This window comes from Rattus norvegicus, chromosome X, assembly GCF_036323735.1.
Source record: "Rattus norvegicus strain BN/NHsdMcwi chromosome X, GRCr8, whole genome shotgun sequence".
NCBI classification, from domain to species: Eukaryota; Metazoa; Chordata; class Mammalia; order Rodentia; family Muridae; genus Rattus; species Rattus norvegicus.
In genome coordinates this window covers 71,454,492-71,474,131 of record NC_086039.1, presented here as the reverse complement: position 1 = coordinate 71,474,131, position 19,640 = coordinate 71,454,492, and the positions used below count along the sequence as shown (strand labels likewise).

At 41.5% G+C, this 19,640-nt stretch overlaps 1 protein-coding gene across 4 annotated transcripts in view; it reads left to right on the top strand.

Annotated features, from left to right (window-relative positions):
* The window catches only part of Hdac8 (histone deacetylase 8), a 207,626-nt gene that overhangs the window by 158,734 nt on the left and 29,252 nt on the right, over nt 1-19,640 (top strand). Inside the window, exon 10 of one of the 4 annotated variants that reach the window (XM_063280146.1) lies at nt 18,958-19,131. The exons of the other annotated variants lie outside the window; for them this stretch is intronic. Coding sequence (XP_063136216.1) covers nt 18,958-19,131 — 174 coding nt within the window. Of the gene's footprint in view, nt 1-18,957; nt 19,132-19,640 lie in introns of those variants that run through there. 4 annotated transcript variants of the gene reach the window in all.

Here is a 19,640-nt window from a genome sequence, read left to right as displayed (position 1 = left end):
ACTTGGTCATTCGGTGAAATTCTACTCTTCCTTCCCTTTAGGCTCCAACTGCCATGTCCTCTGTAATATCCTTCCTGGACACCCAGCAAGTCGGTAGTTGATCATTCCTTTCTCAGAGCTCTTACAGTTACAGCCATGGAATCCACATACTTACATGTCTCCACAGTCATAGCTAGAAAGACAAAAACTGTCTGATACTTCCCTCCACCCCCAGTCCCGGCCCATTCATTCATACAGCAGTCTCTGAGAACAAGGACGTTCTCCAGAAGCATGGTGCCTCACAAGCGTCATAGAGGGATTGCTACATGCCTGTCATTCTTCAGTACATTTTAAATAAATTTACTCATCTGGATCCTTATAACAACTGTTATTGTCCCCGTTTCACAGATGCCTTGCCCGAGTTGACAGAATGAGTAAGTGGCAAAGGAGGATTCAGACTGGAAGAGCAGCCAGTGTTCTTAACTGCTGGGCCACCTCTCCTGGGTCTGGTGTTGTTTTTGAAATCCATCCATATCAATCTACTTCCATTTGTTCAATTGCTTGGTTATCCCTCATTATAAGCCTATACTGTGTCTTATTTTTCTCTCCTTATCTCTGTGGATCTTTGGACTGGTCCTGATTTTCGATACCACATTCCATCACAGTGAGAATTCATCTTTGTGTTTCCCTGAAGAGCACAGGTTTGCTAATGAATTGCAGAGGATCTGTGTCTTTCCTTTTTTTTGCTAGAACCAAAACACTGGCAGGACCAAGGGAGTACAGTGCATAAGAGCAGGATTTGACAGATCCAATTCAAATCCCTAGAGTGTTAGGACTCTGAAATTTTGTTTTGCCTTGTTTTCCCCATCTGTAAAATGAGAGGAGAAAGAAATGCCTAATAAGGTCAATTTGTGAATTAAATGGGGTTAAATAGTTCACATGGATTAGTATCCTGAATGTGTTAAGCTTGCTTTATTTGTTTGTTTGTTTGTTTGTCTGTCTGTCTGTTTGTTAAGATAATGTCTCACTGTGTTGCCTTGGCTAACACAGAACTCACAACTCACTCTGTAGACCAGGCAGGTCTCAAACTTACAGCAATCCACCTGCCTCTGCCTCCCAAGTATGTAGATTAAAGATGTGTACTACCATGCAGAGCCTATTATTTTATATTTTATGGCACGGTTCTCCCAGAAATGTGAAAATAGGCCATATGTAAAATATAGATATATAGATAGGAAAAATACCATGAGCAAGGCCACCACACTGCTAACCACCGTTTGAAATGTGAATGATCATTTTTCCTTTGTGCTTTTAAAATATTTTCCCAGTTCTCTACGAATGGAATGTATTGCTTTTCTAATTAGAAAACAAGAGTAATAAGTATAATTTTAATAAAAAGAAAATAAACAGATTTTTTTAAAGCAAAAAATAATGAATTTTCCTTCTGGTGATCAGGGACATGGCAAGAATAGTAAGAGGTTATTACAGCAGCATTATAGGAGTTTAAAAACAGCATACATGCTTGTTCCGTAGGACAGGATTGATTAAATCAAATACAGTGTGAAAGGATCTCCAAGATAATGTGGTGAAATGAAAATAGCAAATACAGGCTGCTGTAGAGAGCATGTTACAATATTGTGTTAAAATGTTATCTTTCTGCTTACATATACAGGCTATTTCTCCAAACAGGGTAGGGAGAGAGCTGCTAAAAAGAATTGGGTATGTAGGACACAGCAGACTCAGATTCCCTTCCTAAATATCATTTCGTCTATGGAATTTTTTACTTACATGACTATTTTAAATGAAGTAATTTTAAAGAATCTTATGCTAAAAATTAATGGCCTTTTTATAATGACTGTCAATAGCTCAACAGTAATTAATCTGGCTTCTGAAGCCAGAGGAGGCAGGCTAACTTGGGGCCCTGACTTCTCCCTGGCATCTGGCCCTTGAGCCTGTGCTTGTCTTAGTTCTGCTGACCCCAGTCCCAGTGCAGGAATGACTCACATGGACCAGACCCAGAAGGGTGGAAAGTGATTCTAGGAGAGTAGAATAACCCAACTGGGGAAGTACATGCGGGTGTCCTTCTGTGCAACTGAAAACAATGGAGCATCTGAAGGCAGGTAGTGGAGGGTGAGGAGGTACGGCTAGAGTGTGTGTGGAAGCCGGCTGGGAAGCCAGCCTAGGATGAGTCATGCTAAGGAGCTTAGACCCTGCTGTCAAAGATGTGCTATCACTAAGAGGTTTACTGCAGGAGCATGGCAAGCTCTTATTTGTATTTTTGAATGTTTCCTCGGCTGCAGCATAGGGTGAATTGGGGGTGGGGACTGAAGCTAGGAAGAGTCCCCCTAACACTGTTAGTACATGATGGCCTCAATCAAAACTGTGAGCTGGGATTGGAGGTCAGGCCTGCCTAGCTGCAAAGATCAAATGTTATTTCTCTGTCCAACACACTGTCTGAAGAAATAACAATGAATCTGTGTACAGTGCTCCCCACAGCAATACTAGAAGTATTACCAGCAGATACGTACCTTCATCTTTACTGAGACGGAATGCCACCTCCTGAGCCTGTGGATTCACAGACGTGATGCCGTTTTAAGGAAGAAGCCCCAAAGTACAGGCTCTTACCTTTCTGCCGTGGTTATTTTTGCCAAGAATTCTTGCTTCCAACACCTTGGCTAAGAAAGAGATTTGCATCTTTCCTTGCTCTTTAAATATTTATTGGCAACATAAATTACCCAGTAGTCATTTTACTTTAAATATTCAAACATTTAGAAAACTATATGATCTATGAATTCCCAGTTTTGAAAAAAAGACTTAGACTATAAGCAAGACAAACATTATAATTCCTACCTTTCAACCCGGGAGGATCCAGCAGGCAATTCATGTGTCAAGAATGTATCAGAGTCAGTGTTAAGAGCATTACATTCACACGCTTCTGGTAGAAAGAGCATAGTTTACTCACGCTGTTCGCCAGTAGCTCCCCACAAATGGATGAACAGATAGGGTGCAAAAGACTATTGTAGTATTCCAGCTAGACTCTTCTGGTCCGGGGACATTCCTGGTACCAGTTTGCATGCATGTCTTTCCCTTGCTTCTCCTATAACAGAATAGCAAAGCTGAGGAGATTGTTCCATAGGAATGTTTTAAGGGAAAAAGTTCTTTTTTCAAAAAAATCATTTAATGGCCCTTTGTTTGGCTCTATTGGAAAGGAGTGCAGGGCGTGTGCTTGCTGGAGAAGCAAGCACTCTGTCGCTGACCTACACCCCCTCCTTTCGTTGTCTTTTTTAAAACAGTATTATTAAAATACAATTCTTGTTCCATACAAGCAAATCATTGAAAATGTGAACTCACAAGGCATAGTGGTGCGCACCTCTAGTTCCAGCATCCAGGAGGATGAGGTAAGAGACTCATGAAGCTAGCTTGGGTTACATAGCCAGTTCGAGGCCAGCCTAGGCTACGTAACATTGGGGTTGAGAGGAGAGAGAAACAGAATTTTCTACACAAAAGTTTTGCAACTATTGCCATTACCTAATTCCAGTCCATTGCGCCCTAAAAGAAATCACAACCACTCTAGCAGCTAAGCTCCTCTCATTCAACTAATCTGTATGCTGCTTCTCTAAACTTGTCTATTCTGGACATTTGCTATAACTGGAGCTTCATGATGGTCTTTTATTGCTGGTCACTTTTTCTCTCTCTGTGTGTGTGTGTGTGTGTGTGTGTGTGTGTGTGTGTGTGTGTGTGTGTGTGTGTGTGATATCCATCTTCATCCTTTCTATTATTGTATAGGAGCTTTTTGAACCAGTAGTTTGTGGTTTAGGTTACCACATTGTTTTGTGTATTTTGGACAACTGAAGGAATTCATCTGAAGTTGAGGAGAAGCCAACATGAATACAAGCCAGAATGAATGAGATTGTAGCCATCCTCATCTTTGGCACTCACATAATTACCCAGAGCCAAAGAACTGTCTTAATAGGATGCAAGCCCGGGTTGTGTTGTGTGACCTTCTGCTGGCACTAGGCTCATCAAGAAGAGCTTGTGGGTGCTGGCATAACTGGGGGAGGCAAGTGCCTTGTAGCTTGTATCTCTGGCTGAGGCAGAGCTTGGGTGCAATTCCTCATCTTCAGACGTCTGAGAAAAGTATGTCGGGGATCTCCTGGTTCCATTTGTTCTGTTTGCCAGTGGGCAGAGCACACCACACTGTGCAGACAGGTTAGACAGTTTATTGTAGGCTGGTGAAAGCAGATTAAAAAACCATCAGCTTGGTGGGAACCTTGCTAAGAATCCAATCCAAATGTCAGATGAAATATTTACACAGCCAGGAGATAAACCAAGGGAAACAGTGTGCCCTTTGTGTGTGCCTCTGAGTGTTGCAGGCACACACAGAGCTGCTGACCATTTGTCAACTTCCAAGATTTATTCTGCTGCTTCTGGCAAGGGGCAGCCTAATGATTTAATAGCTTGTCAACACCTACACAGAGAAACAAGGACTGGCACTTCCTCATTTCTTATTTTCTTTGCTTTAAATAGGAATTCCTATTCTAAGTCATTGGAACCTGGAAATCAGACTGTCAGGTTTCCCTTAACTTGAGTGCACAGTTCCTGAATCTGAGCATGATGAATGTTATAACTTTCCTGTTATACAAACACAGGCTCAGTACCCTTTTAGAACAGCCATTGAGTTCATGTCCTAAAAGCTTGAGTGTTTGCCTCAGACCGTTGCCATGAGCCAGTTTCAAATGGAGTGCAACTATTTTGTTTCTGGCCCATGAACCTCTTGAGTTGAAAGCTGCTTGATCAGTCTAGTGCCTGGCTGCCACATTTACATCTGAGATGGACCACTATGTAAAGAACTTTAGTGGGGAAGGAGACTAGATTTCTTACACAGAGTAGTGTTCTCTAGGCATCCTTGAATGAATGGAAGTTCCCTGAAAGCAGGGACCTTGTAGCTCTTCAGCTTAGCAGATCCCAATGTCTAGCTCAGCATCTGTCACTTTAATTCATGTTCTTACAATTTAGCTATGATCTATGAAAAGAATGACAAATTAACCAGAGAGTTACATTTTATATTCAAATAGTACCTTAGGTGTCCTTGGCCTTTATCTGCAAAACAGACAGAACTATATGTCTTAATATATCTGTGATTTTAATATACACCCCATTGACTTGTTTAATGCAAATTATGATTCATTAAATTTAGGCTGGAACCTGAGATGGTGTGCCCAGTTTGGTAGATGGTAGCCCACTGATTTAATGTCACTGGTCTAGAGACCACATTCTGAATGGCAATCTAGAGATATGCTATCCAATATTCTCACTACTAGGCACTACACATATTAAGCATTTGATATATGCCTAATGCGTTTCAGATTCCAAAGCCTTAGTAAAAGTATCAAATACTCTATTTGTCATTTCTCACAGTATACGTTAAATTGATAATACTTCTACTATACTAAATAAGATATATTCCTGGTCAGGAGTGGTAGCACATGTCTTTAATCCTAGCATGTGGGCGGCAAAGGCAGGAAAATACCTGAGTTCAAGGCCAATCTGATCTAGATAGCAAGTTCCAGGCTAGCTACCTACATGGTGTAAGACCTTTTTCTCCTACCCCCAAAAATGTAATCTTAAAATTAATTGCATTTGCTTATTTTTGTTTTTTAATGTGGTTACCCAATGCACTTTGATTACATATGTAGTTCACATTCTAATCCTGTGGAAGAGTTGGTGGTGTGCCTTGGTTTGGTAGAACACTTGTCTGACATGCATGAGGTCCTAGGATTGATTCACACCACATAAATAAGGCATCGTGGCACATGCCTATAATCTTAGCACTCAGAAAGTAGAGGCAGGAGGATCACAAGTTCGAGGCCATCCTCAGCTACATATCAAGATACAGACCAGCCTGGGTTATATGAGACCTTGTCTCAAAAAACAAATTATACTAAACAGCACTGACTTAGAGTAGGACTCAGCGAACACTTTCAATAAAGGAACATATCACAAAAATTAGCATTTTCAAATCATATGGTCTCTGTACCAACTACTCATTTCCAATGTTATAGCACAAAAGCAGCTGTAGAAGGTATGTATATGAATTATGGCTGTGTTCCAATAAAACTTTAATTATAAGAACAGGTAGAGGCTAGGTGTGTTTGCAAATTCTATAGTACCAGCAATTAGGAGACTGAAGCAGGGAATATCTTAGATCTAGGAATTCTAGACTAGCATGAAGAACATAGAGAAACACTATCTAAAGAAACAAAATTGAAGTTGTAGCCTTAAAAACAAAAAGCCTACAACCATGGTGAAAACCAATAGCTTTATAAACTAGAAAGGAAAAAACCAGCATCAGGACCCTTACAGCGCCACTTTCAAAGAATTACTTCAAAGGCCTCAATTACAAGAATTTCTTTATTAACCTAACTCAAAAGCACACGGAGTATGAACAAGATTTGCTTTAACATTTGTCAAAACCAATGAGGAGGCCTGTGAGATGGCTCATCAGGTAGACACTTGCAGCCAAACTTCTTGACCTCAGTTCAAACCCCCAGGACCCACATGATAGCAAAAGAGAACCAACTCCCAAAAGTCCTCTGACCTCCACACAAATATGTTTAAAAAAATTAAACACCATGCTTCTGAGTAATACATAGACTGAATGAGGACGTTGTACTTGTTAGGGTCCTCCAGAAAGAGGAGACCTTTGTATGCGTATGTGTGTATGGTATGGAGATGTATATATTCCAGTCTGAGGACAGAGGACGACTAATTTCACAGTTCAGCAGTCAGGCTATAGAGGAACAGGCAGGTATAGTTAGAGAAAAAAATCTCATAAAAGGTGTAAAATAATTTGGGATTGAAGATAATATGTCAAAGCTTATATAATACAACACATAATGCATAAAGAATTTATGAACACAGTGAAGGCAATAATTTGAGGGGAATTTATAGGTGCAAATGCCTATTTAACAACAACAACAAAACAGATGTATCACAATTTGAAACCTAACCTTTCATCTTAAGAAAATAAAGTGCTGGTGTGCATCAAAAAATGCAAAAGAAATAATAAAAATTTGATCAAAAATAAATAAAATGAGTTAAGAAGGCTCAGTGGTTAAGACTACAGACTGCTTTCTAGAGGACCAGGTTCAATTGCTAGCACCCACACGGCAGCTTACAACCACCTGTATATAATGCTAGTTCCAGTGAATATGAAACTTTTCTTTCATTTGCTTGCATGTTTGTCTTACAAGGACATGGGGCACATACATGGTAGACAGACATATATATGGGCAAAACACACATACATAAAAGTGAATAAATACAAAAGGTATGGCGGCAGTGTAAGTCAGGGTCTCCCTATGTAGCTCTGCCTGTCTGAGAACTCACTGTAGACCAGGCTGGCCTCAAACTACAAGAGATCTGTCTGCCTCTTCCTCCCGACTGCTGGGATTAAAAGTGTGTGCCACCATGCACAGCTCCAGAAAAAAATTTAAATTAATAAAACCAAAATTTTCTTTGACATTTTTATCAAAATTGATTGAAGTTTAAGTAAACTCACAAAGGAAAGCAGAAAACGTGACTCAGATTATGTGACTAGGCCACAGAAATGCCCAGGAATTTGGTTAAACATTTCTGGTTGTATCTGAAAGCTTTCTCTACAAGAGATTAGCTTTTGGGTCAGTAGGCTGAGTAAAGGAGATATCCTTGAGCAGAGTAAGTGAACACCATCCAGTCCATTGAGGACCTGAATAATAGAAAAATTCAAAGGAAGAATTCTCTTGCCTCCACACCTTGGCCTCTCCCTTCCTATTCTGACTACTCAGCTACATTAGTCTTCTGCCCTCAGACTAGATATGCATGCATTTTTTTTCATTTCTCTGTGGAACTCTCACAAATACAACTGTCCAACTCATTCGGAGTCAAGTATTACTATGATACCAAACCCAGCTATAAACAACAGCAACAATAACGGAAAAACACACAGTGGATGTAGCTTCGTTTTAGAACATCTGCTTAACACCCCTGCATTTAATCCCTAATACCTCAAAACATGAGAAAGAAAAACTCATAGCTGGCTGTGGTAGCACACAGTTGTAATCTCAGTGCTCTGGAGGAACACCCGTATATACACAAGAACACACACACACATATAGCAACTGTTGGCCCTAAGCCTGTAGAAAAAAAATGAAATCAGCGTGGATTCCTAATGGGAGCCTAAAATATTGCTACTTTAGAAATTTGTCTGGCAACTTCTTAAATGTTAAACTTATCAAATAACCTAGGAATTCTTCTCTAAGCTATCTAACCAAAATGTTCCCATGAAAACTATGCACAGATTTTCATAGCAACATTATTCATAACAGCTTAAAGCAAAAATAATACAAAATGTCTATCAACTGGTATGTGGATAAACAAAACATATATCTAAACATGCATGCACACATACAGGTACATCCCTTGGTGTCCTCAGTGGATTGGTTCCAAGACCCTCAAGATACCAAAATCTAAGGATGTTCAAGTCACCTATATAAAATGGTTTAATATTTAGATATAGCCTTTTGTACATCCTCCTGTATACTTTAAATAGTATTTATTTTACCAAAGCTAACAAAGTGTAAGCACTGTGCAAATAGTTGTCATACAGTGTTTTATAGACAACAGTACCAAAAGGCTATATATGTTCACTACAGATTTGTTTTTTCTGAATATTTGTAATCCATTTTGTTGAAACTGCAGGTGTAAAACGGATGGATGGATGGATGGATGGATGGATGGATGGATGGATGGATGGATCTGGAGGACATTAAGAGGCGTGTGTGTGTGTGTGCGCGTGTGTGTGTGTGTGTGTGTTATAGATTTTATCTGTCATTTAGACTATTTCTCTTTGGGCGCTTGTGAGCATAAACAGTCATAAACATAATAAAGTAGTGATACAATACAGGTAAACCTTAAAATGTACACCAAAGGTACACAAAAGGCATTTATTTATATGAATTGTTCAGAATCTGCTTATCCATAGAAACAAAAAGCAGATTCATGGTTGCCAGGAGCTGCAGGAAGGGGAAGTGAATGCCTAATGGTCATGGAGCTTCCTTCTAGAGTCATGACAATGATCTAGAATTGGATACTAATTGCACAGTCATGTAAATATACTTACTGTAAACATACTAAATCATGTGCTGTAGAAGAGTGAATTATATTTCAAAGGGAAAGAACGGAGGGAAAGATTCAACTCATGGGCTTTTGTTTGCTGATGCTGCATCTGAAACAATGGCTTTTGAATCTCACAGAGCAGAGAGTAGAGTCTAACTTTCAAGCCGCAAGCTCTGTGGCCTTGGACAAGTTACTTAATAGCTTTAAGCCTCACTTCTTTGTATAATGGGACTATGTCCAGTACCTCCCTCTTATTGTGTGAGGATAAAGTTGAGTCAAATATAAACTCTATGAAGTTAGTCTTATCTCCAAGGCCTTGGGCTGGTGAGCTTTCAGTGCACGTGAATGAATAAAGGACTTAACTCTGTCACTGATTCAGGAAAACAAATAACAGCAGTAGGTCTTTGGATACACACTCATTGTCTGTCTATCCATCCACTCATGTATTCATCAACATTTACAAGATCTCCACCATGTGCGGAAATAAAAAGACACATTCTATCCCTCAAGAGCTCCATTTATCAGGTAGTGAATCATAATGCACAATGTTCCACACTTTAGTAGAGACTGTATGCAAAGGTGCTATGGAACATGAGAAGACCCAGGGATGATATGCAGTTAGGAAGGAAGAAGGACCTGTCATCACTCTGCAGAAGAAGCGGCAGCTGGAGATTTCTAAAGAGCCATGTGAATTACTCAGGAGGTCAGAATGAAATCAGGAATGAATGAGGTTAAAGTGGATATGCACGCTAAAAGGCTCAGGGTCGCTTGGTAAACTGCAGAGAACATGGCCCAAAACCTAGTTACAGGAAACGGGGTGATATCTGAAACAGCACATAAAGGCCCAAGTATCATGCAAGTTTGGTCCTGAACAACTAATTCAACAGTAGTCCCTGTCCCTTGTACCCTCTTTATCACTGTCTGCCATATTCTACACCTGTTTGTAATTTACTGCATGTCTCCTCCCACCAGAGCAGTGTTTACAACCTGAGGGTTACAATCCCTTTGTGGGGGTTGAATGACACTTTCACAAGGGTCACCTAAGACCATTGGAGAACATAGATATTTACATTACTGTTCATAACAGTAACAAAATTACAGTTATGAAGTAGCAACGAAATAATTTTATGGTTGAAGGTCACTACACCATGAGGAACGGTATTAAAGGGTTGCAGTGTTCGGGAGAATGAGAACCACTGCCTTAGAATGGGAGTTCCTGAAGACTTTGCTCAGTGCTTTATCGTATATGCTCACCACAGGCACCCATTGGTCTTGCCAAGCTAATGACACTCAATACATATTCTTTAGTAAACAAATGAGTGAACTATATACACTACTTCACATTTAGGAACTCTCAGGAAGACAGAGAATTAACAAACAGAGCCCAAGATCTGGGAACCCACAGGCCAACAATAGGCCAAGAGCACTGACAGGGACACCTATTCTGTGCTCTCTCTCCTTGGTCACTTTCTGACTTCTCTTCCAGAACACTGTTTTGGAACCAGTCAAAATCCCCCATATGTCAGGCAAGGCTCCTGCTTTCCAAAAGTGCCTCATGTTCCAACATATACCCACCCACCCACCCAAGTCTTCCCCCAAGCACTAAGCTTCTCATTCTCAGAAGTCCCTACATGTGCTAGGTAGTAGTAACATGACCACATTAATTTTTAGCAGTGTGTGAATCCATGCCGGAGAAGACTGTGATATATAATTTTTACTTTTTATTATGTAAACTTTTAAGCATATATAAAGGAGAGGAAAAAACAGTGGACTTCTATGTACCCACCTCCTCCCAGCTTCAACAGTTATCAACACCCACAAATTTTATTCTGTCCTCCATTGTTTCTGAAACAGGCCAGTAAATATGTGTTTCCAGTAGATAAGGGGCTAGGGTATGCTAGGACTTGAACCCAGGGCCTCAAGAGTGCTAAATATGCACTCTACCACCAAGGTACATTCCCATCCCAACCTTTCCATAGTATAATCACAATAAAATAATCAGTCAAATTAATAATATCATCATCTAATATTAGTGTCTGTCACATTTTACCCAATCATCGAAAACAACATTTTAATATAGATTTGTTCAAATTGGAATATAAACAAGACCAAAATATTCAGGTTCAAGGCTGCTTGGTAGAATTTCAGACCTCATGGAAAATGACACTATTCATTTTGAAGCCTCTGTGAACATTCCAGATTCTCTAGCCCCAGGGGACAGTCACCCCTTGGCCAGAGAAAACAGCCATGCAGAATCCACACTCCTGTTCAAATATATCTCCTATTCCCTAATAAGGGATAAGGAATAGACTGAGGAGAGAAAAGGGTGCCAGAGGAACACCATGCCTCCTGTGCACCCAACCTCAGTCCCGACCCCCAACTGGCTGACCTCAGACATCTATGGTTTAGCTGTATAAAAATAAATCATAATCATGCTCATCCCTGAGGGTTGCTTACCATTATGTCTAATTACACTATAGCACAATAATAATTATGCATATCATTAAATATGTGTCAGATTGACTTTGTCATGAGTTTTATTTAATTTCGATATTAAACTGCTCTGGGAGGCACAGCTTTCAAAACTTGTAGTTTGTAGTCTCATGGGAAGCAGGAACCAGCTATTGGCCAGCCCACAGCTAAGCATCTTTCTGTACTTTGAGTCTAGTTGCCTGCCATGTGTGCCCACCTTGGGTAGCCTGGGTCAGAGGTGCTGGTCTGCTCTTCCTCCCCAGAGACTGTACATCTGGGCTTGAGGCATAGTGAGTCACACAGACAGAAATGGCCAGAATAGCAAAAGCCTACAGATTCCACCAACATCAACTGGTGTTTCCCTTATCCACGGGGTTGAAAGTCAAGTTTTTGACTCATCCCATGCCACAATTTCATATTCTTCCCATTTTGGAATGTGAAATGAACCAATAAGTCCGAAGCCATTGAGTTCATCATTAGCAGGGCCAGATGAAGAATCCAAAGTTGAAGGTGATGAACCAGAGCTTTAGGAGCCACAGCCCAGTGAGACTCCGCCCACAAAGCATTTCTCTGTGGTAATAGATAAGATTTTCAATTTTCAAACTCAACTCCTAAGAAGCTAGCACAGGAGAGTTGCGCTGAGGGTTGGACTGGGAAGCAGTGCCATCAATCCCACATTCGTTAACTTAGAAAACTAAGTTGAGGCCTGCACCAGGAAGCTATCCAAGGCTGAACCTGCTCACATACTGCCTAGCCACTCTGGCAGAAGACATTTCACTGCTTGCTGGCACTGAGGTAGTTATTAATCAGATACATCCAGTGTTGAAGCAAGGATAATATAGCCAGAAGCCTAATGGGACGTCCCCCTGGGTCGCATGAAATCCCAGTGAGTAAGTTCAGGCCCATCTCTGTCCTGCTCTGTGCTAAGAGAGCATCTATGGTTCTGGCACATAAGAGCAGCACTCCTGGCCCACTGGGGAAGAAATGCCAGAAAACAGTAAGGCAGAGAGAACCTGAGGGCTGCAGAAGCCCTCGTGGGGACCCAAAGGACTGAAGAAGGAATTCTGCCTTTGGAGACTTAGTGAAGACTTCAAAGAGGTTACATTTGAGTTAAGCCTTTAAAAATGAGTGGGGATGGTTTAGGTTGAGAAGAGAGGTCTGAAAATTCTTTGCAAAGGCAATGGCAAACCAAAAGGCAGGAAGGAGGGACAAATCATGGAGGAACCCAGCATCCTTCTGTAGTTGTAGCATAAAAAAGCGGTCATTAATACATCTCATGGCCTTAATAGTTGAAGGTAGACCCATCTCTCCTGATGACTATTTCTCTATGACCTTTGTTCCCCACCACACACCTTACTTTTATGGCTGTCGTCCTTTTTTCAGGAAACTTAACTCCAAAAAGCTGATCTAAAAGATCCCATTTCATTGTGATGACCCTAAATTGTGTGACATCATACTGTCCTGCAGAATGGCTTAGCTCTGTGCTAGGCCAGCTTCTTGAAGCAGCTGAAGGACTTTTCCCCCTTAGAGTCAAACCCAAGAAAGCTTTGCCTGCTGTGGAAAACAAAGGAACAAAATCTCCGCAGCCCCTGGACTCTGAGCTAGGCTTTGGCTGCCCATCTCTGTTGACCAAATGCTGTATTTGTTTAGCTGCTAACTGTCATCTTCATTTGAGTTAAAACTCTGTTGGTTTGAGTGTGGCAAGGTGATGAATCATCCTTGTGTAGACTCTTAAATAAACCTAGGGGACAAAACTAAATGTACCTTTGCTAATCAGTGGATGAGCAATGCTACAGAACCTTGAAGGGGCCAGACAGCCAGACCTGTGTTAGAGGCTTCTGTCCTAGGAGCCAAAGTCCTTCACTGAGCTTTTCTCTAGGTCTCTTCCTTTGATCCTCAGAAATAACTCTTGAAGGATGACAGGGTAGAGGTTCTTGTCCCCATTTTATCAGTGAAGAAGCTAACCCTTGAAGGATTAAGTGATACCGAGTAGCTCCCTCGATACCAAGCAGTGGGTGGGCCACGGCTGTACTGACTCCTTTACAGGACAGCCAGCCACATGAAGGCAACATCTGTAGACCGGATTCTGCACACTCTTCACAAGGAGCGTTTCTTAAATGGTACCTCCGGATGTTTGCCATGTTTGTCACTAAGCAATGTAGCAAGGAGACAAAGAATGATGAAGAGCGGCCTCGGCAACCAAATCTCCCTCCAAGACATGAGCCACTCACTCCCTTCTCAGCAGCACGATCAAGTTCAAACTGTGTAAATCTATTTTAGTGGATTTTAATTGCTTGTAAACCGAGTGTTTCCTGGATATGCCACTGACCATGAATAATTAGAGTCATTTCCATGACTGGGTTTTCGAAAGCGAATGGGCAAGCAGACAAAAAGGGCTGCTCAGAAGTGAGAGTCGCTTGTTACAGCCTGAGTGGGAGCATTTGTCCCAGCCTTCTCCGGTTTTGTTTTGTTTTTGTCATGATGTCACCAGAGCCGCCTGCTTTTCAGCTACGCCGGCTGCCCTTTCATTTTTTATGCAGCTCTCACGTTAAGTAATACCAGCTGTTGACAACAACCAGGCCCAACTGGCCACATGTCAGAGTCATTCATTCACCCATCAAAACTGTACGGAGTACCTACTGGCCAGGCTGATACAAATGTCAGAAATGAGAATAAAAAAAAAGATAGGGCCCAGCCCCCACTGTTGGGATGACGCTGTCCAGTCAAGGAAAGATACACATAAACAACTGTTCCACTCAATGTGATAAGTATGGAACACTGTCCAATGGACTGTGGAGTTATGGGAGGAACTTGCTCTATCTTGCAACCTGGAACCATGTAGCAGAGAGCCAACCTTCAGCAAGGGCTCAGGGGAGACACCGGTGTTCACCAGATAAAAGAGTGGGAGAGACGCTGCAGCTCAATGGGTCCATAGAGAAAGGGCCTCCGACTAGCCTTGATACAAGATAAGGCTTGGAAGGTTCGTTGGCTCGAACAGACTAAAAAGTCTTTGTGTTTCTTGCTTTTGCATTGGACTTGGCCTTGAGAAAGTAGGGAAGCCTACAGTAGTTCATGAGCAAGAGGAATGACATGGGCAGATCTGAATTTCTGACAGAAAACTCAAAGCTGGTGGGAAAATAAAGTTAGAGGCTAGCTCCATGTGCATGACTTTATTTGGCTTCATCTTCCCTATGGCCTACAGGAACCCTTTGCCAGCACCCCTGTGGTAGCAATTCTTAGACCACAGCAGTTGATCATTCACAGACCTGGGTCTGCACTCACTCATGAGGACAAGAACTTAGTCTCGTTCATCTATTCCAGGCCATGTCTGGCACACAGGCATGCTCAGGAATTATGGATACCATTTGGATCAGTAAGCAAATGAATCGATAGGTCCTCGAAAGTGTAAGCCCAGTTTGTGCTGGGCTTCAGTTTGTGCTAAAGTAATCTATCTGATGGATGTGTCAGTGAGAAATCCCATGATGATGGAATATCTGGTTCATCCATGGCTTTGCCCTCTCTACCACACCAGTCAATCTGTCAGCAGTCAACACAAAAGGAAATGTGCTATCTGGAGAAGAAAGTTACCCAGAGGTCTGTACTGGTACTGATTTTGACCCAGTCCTCTGTCCTTCCTCTATAATGAGTTTTTTTGGAGACAGGATCTCATGTTGGAGCCTAGGGTGATGTTGAATCCATGATCCACTCACTATCTTCCTATTGTAGCTTCCTGAGTCTGTGAATTAATGTTTATTAACATGTTTGACTATATCTCCATTATCATTACTCTATTTCTTCTACCTTTCATACCTTCTCTTTCTTCTATTTAGACCTCTCTCATCCTTTACAACAGCTCTGTTGCTTCCCATCATCTCTTGAAACCTTACCTATTGTCCAGTCAGTACCCTCGCAACCCCCTATTGCCATCCACCTAGACAATCAAGTACGCTCTGCCATTCCCTTAGTGTAGGTATCCTTACCCATGTCTATATTCCCTACCATTGTCTCCTAGCACCTAGCACACTGCACCCTGTCAAGAGATAAGCATTCAGTGTTTTCAGACTTTACAAAGTACTTCAAGAGAGAATGACAGTCCTCGGAGTGCCCCAGGCCTCATTCTATCTCTTTGCACATAGTTAGGTAGAAGACATTTATTTTACTTGGTTTGTGGTGGGGGGAAGGGGAGGGGGAGTCATTGCTCATCAAACAATGGGAAGACCACAGTGAGGGGTATCTTCTGAAAGTACAAAACCTTCTACCTGCAAACAAAGCACAAGGACACTAACCTGGCCGTGGTCATAAATTCCCATATTTACTTACTGTATGGTGAGACTCACCCATGGTACCGAGTGAACAAGGGAAGGTGTGATTCTCTATGAAGGGAGCTAAACGGGATTAGTTCTACTTGGAACACATTAAGCGTTAAGGGCCAAGAATTCAAGTTTTCCAGGTGGAAATGTTCCACAGATCATTTGAAATGCAAATCAGAGAAGGGGACAAATTTCACTGGGGTCCACACTTGCAGGGTCCCTGCAGAGATTTAATCAAAATGGCAACAGAAAATGTGCTCTTGTGCAGAGAGAAAGAGAGGCTGAAGATAATGACAAAGAATTGTACTTCAGACACAGATGAAGTGGGAGGGTCTAAGGAGAATTGGGGAAGCAATGGTAAATGGTGATGGAGAAGATATAAAGGGGGGTTAGCATGTGATGATAGACAATCAAATATAATGAGTGGTAACTGAGAAAAAAACGTATTGGACAATTAGGAGGTCACTATTGGTCCTTGATCTCCCCCTGTACCCTACCCTACCCCTGGCACAAGACTTAGAGCCCATGCTCATGCTAGGAAAGCACTTTACCACCAAACTACATCCCAAGTCCTTTTAGACTTGATTTGAGATAGATCTCACTAAGTTGCCCAGGCTGGCCTGGAACTCATTCTGTAGCTCAGGAAAATCCTGAACTTGCAGTCCTCTTGCCTCAGCATCCTGAGATTACAAGCTTTTCCTTCCAAACCTGGCTACCTTTTAGTCTCCTGATCCAGTAATAGCAATAAAGATAGAAAGCAGTGGACTTAAGCTCCACCCTCCCACCACCCAGTACCCTTCATAAATTGAAAATTGAGTGTGGCACTCTTTCTCACTGAGTCTAGACTCAGCTTCAGAAACAGCCTTAACCTAGTGCCCCCAGCAGCTACTACCAAGGCCATGAGAGCTCTCACTAAACTGAAGCTTCTTAGGGTACGGGGAGGAAGCAAAACTGCAATGTGATGAGGTGTCTGAGAAATGAAGGGATCAAGGCAGTGAGGACAGCATGTCAGGTAGCTTAGGGATCTAGAAAGGGCAGTTGCTTGGCATAGTATAAGGATACGCCAAGGTAATGGTTACTTCTCCTCCAGCAGAATACGTTTCCAAAGTCATCTTAATACTTGTCCAGCAAACAAGCCAGATAAAACAATAGCCCTGTGTAATCCCATCTTATCCCCATCCTTGGCCAAAGGAAAGCTGAATGTAAAAAAAAAAATCATCATGTGTAGGCTTGTTTCCAAAACATTCATTTGATCAACAGAGACATATGGTATCACCAGAGTTGGCCTGGCATGTATTTAGGAAGGAGGAATTCTCTGTAATAGTGGAAACCTGAGTATCCATAGTGATGTGGGAAAGGTATTGGTCTTGGCCAGGACTCTTCCCCCAAAACTACACCCTGGAGGAAAATGTTGGCTTTCAGGGAAAACCCTAGAGAGGTGGAAACCTTTGTCTTTCCTGCCTCCTCCTCTGAGGCCCTGAGCATTTACTATAGGCTAAGCACTGTCCATGCTTCACATGAATTAACTCACTCTCTGTTACCTTCTCCCCCTTTCCTCCCACCACTTCCTTTGCATCCCTCCTGTCCATTTTTCTTAGTCATTTCCACTTGATCCTTCTCTTGATCTCTCGGCCACTCTTTCTGACTTCAGAGTTCTTAGAGACAGGCTGAACTAAACTCACCACTTTGATGAGAACAGACGTCTGTACAGAAATTGATATTACTCACTGTCCATTACACTCAGAGTTCTATTTCTTCTGTATACTTGATAAGGCCTAAGATGAAAGAAGAGATTACCTAGCACTGAATAATGATGTTTGTTGAGCATTTACTATAAGACGGGTACTATTCCAAGTACTTCCTGTGAGTCACCTCATTTCTACTGTTGTAACAACCCTATAAACTAGATTCTGTTATATTCCCCGCTTTACAAACAACAAAGCCAAGAGAATAATAGCAAATATTTTCCTAAGGTCACACAGCTAGTAAGGGGCATAATTGAGGTTAAAGGCTCCTCACATGTGACTCCAGAAGTCCTTGTCTTTAGCTAATTCATGACTTATTGAAAAACCCAGTGGTCTGAAACCCACTGGGTTCAAGTGCAGAGCTGTGATGATTCTAATATTATCACTAGACTATGAGACAAACCACCTAACTGGTCCAGTGCTGCACATACTAAACCAAGACATTTATTACATTTTTACAGTTATTCCTGTCTCTCCTATTATATTGCTCTCTAGGTTTTTATCCTGAAAACTGTCACTATACCTGATTCTTTTTGTTTTGTTCATCCTGCTTTTCTAGGGAGTCTAGAATGATACTTAGCACCCAACAGAATGCATGTTCATGTATATATGTAGTGCTGTACACTGGCTAGTTCAGAAACCTCACTAAATAGGTTACTTACATAAACAGGCAATAGATATATGCACAAGTCACTTCTAAGTTCATTGGCTAATGAAATAACACTTGTTAATATGGACACATTCTCTGATTAAATATAGTTGGTGTTCAAGAAAGGTAACATAAACATTTTCTTTTTTTTTTTTTTTTTCGGAGCTGGGGACCGAACCCAGGGCCTTGCGCTTCCTAGGTAAGCGCTCTACCACTGAGCTAAATCCCCAGCCCCAACATAAACATTTTCAATATCAAATGTTTTAAAAATTAGAATAAAAAAGAAAAAAGACATTTAAACCGTCAGAATAGGGGCCGGAGTTCAGCTCAGGGTAGAAGGCATATTTTGCATGTGCATGGTCCTGGGTTCCATCCTCAGCAGTATAAGAAAAAAATCTAAATAATAAAACTATTTCCATAGCTTTTCTATTCATTCCATCGTTCATTCATTTGTTCACTCAAATACACAGTTCTTGGTATAGTTATACTCTTGGGAAGGAGCCTCACTCTTAGCAGTTCATCCATACTGGCTTTCTCTAACAAGATGAGCAGTGCAGAGAGGATGTTCTTGGACTTGAGGCAGTAACCGGGTTTTCATTCTAGCAACTAACAATGTGCCTTTTCTCCCACCCTCTCGTCCACCTAGCATCTCTACAGTAGCATGTATCACCCTGGCCTCTGGGTCTTGCTCCGGATAGTCCTACCTCCCATCCTCTGCCTGCCAGCAATTGCCTTTGATGTTGTGCTTCCTGCTGGTTCAATCCAGCAACTAATGGAGTTATTATTTTTGTTTGTTTGTGTTGTAAAGCCATGGCAATAAAATTTACTCCCAATAATACCACTGCAATTTTATGTCCTTAAAGTGTACCATCAATGACATATGTAATAACCGAATTTCCTGTAAACAGTAATGTTTTTCTGGGAAAAGGAGTGCTTTTTTGTTTCCATCATGGTTGGACCTAGGTTCTTTGATGGAATAATTGGAGATACAGGGAAGTTTGAGATGCATCATATGAGACTATGTTAGGGTTCAAAGTGCTGGTATTATGTTATTCTGGTTATAATGAGTTCTGCTCACAAGGTGATGCAGTACAAGAAGTGCTCTTCCTGGCCACGGTCCAGGTTATAGTCAGAGACACAATGTTCCCAAATAGCCACAGAGAAAAGCCTCGGGTCTGTAGGAAAGATTGGCACTAACCTTGGACTTGTCCTGATAGAATTAAATGTAATTTTTAGAAAAAGGAAGAATTTGAGTTAACAATGAGAAGTTTGAGAGTCACTCAAAGTATTCCAAGAAGAGAGCTGGACAGAAGCAGTGCCATTATATCC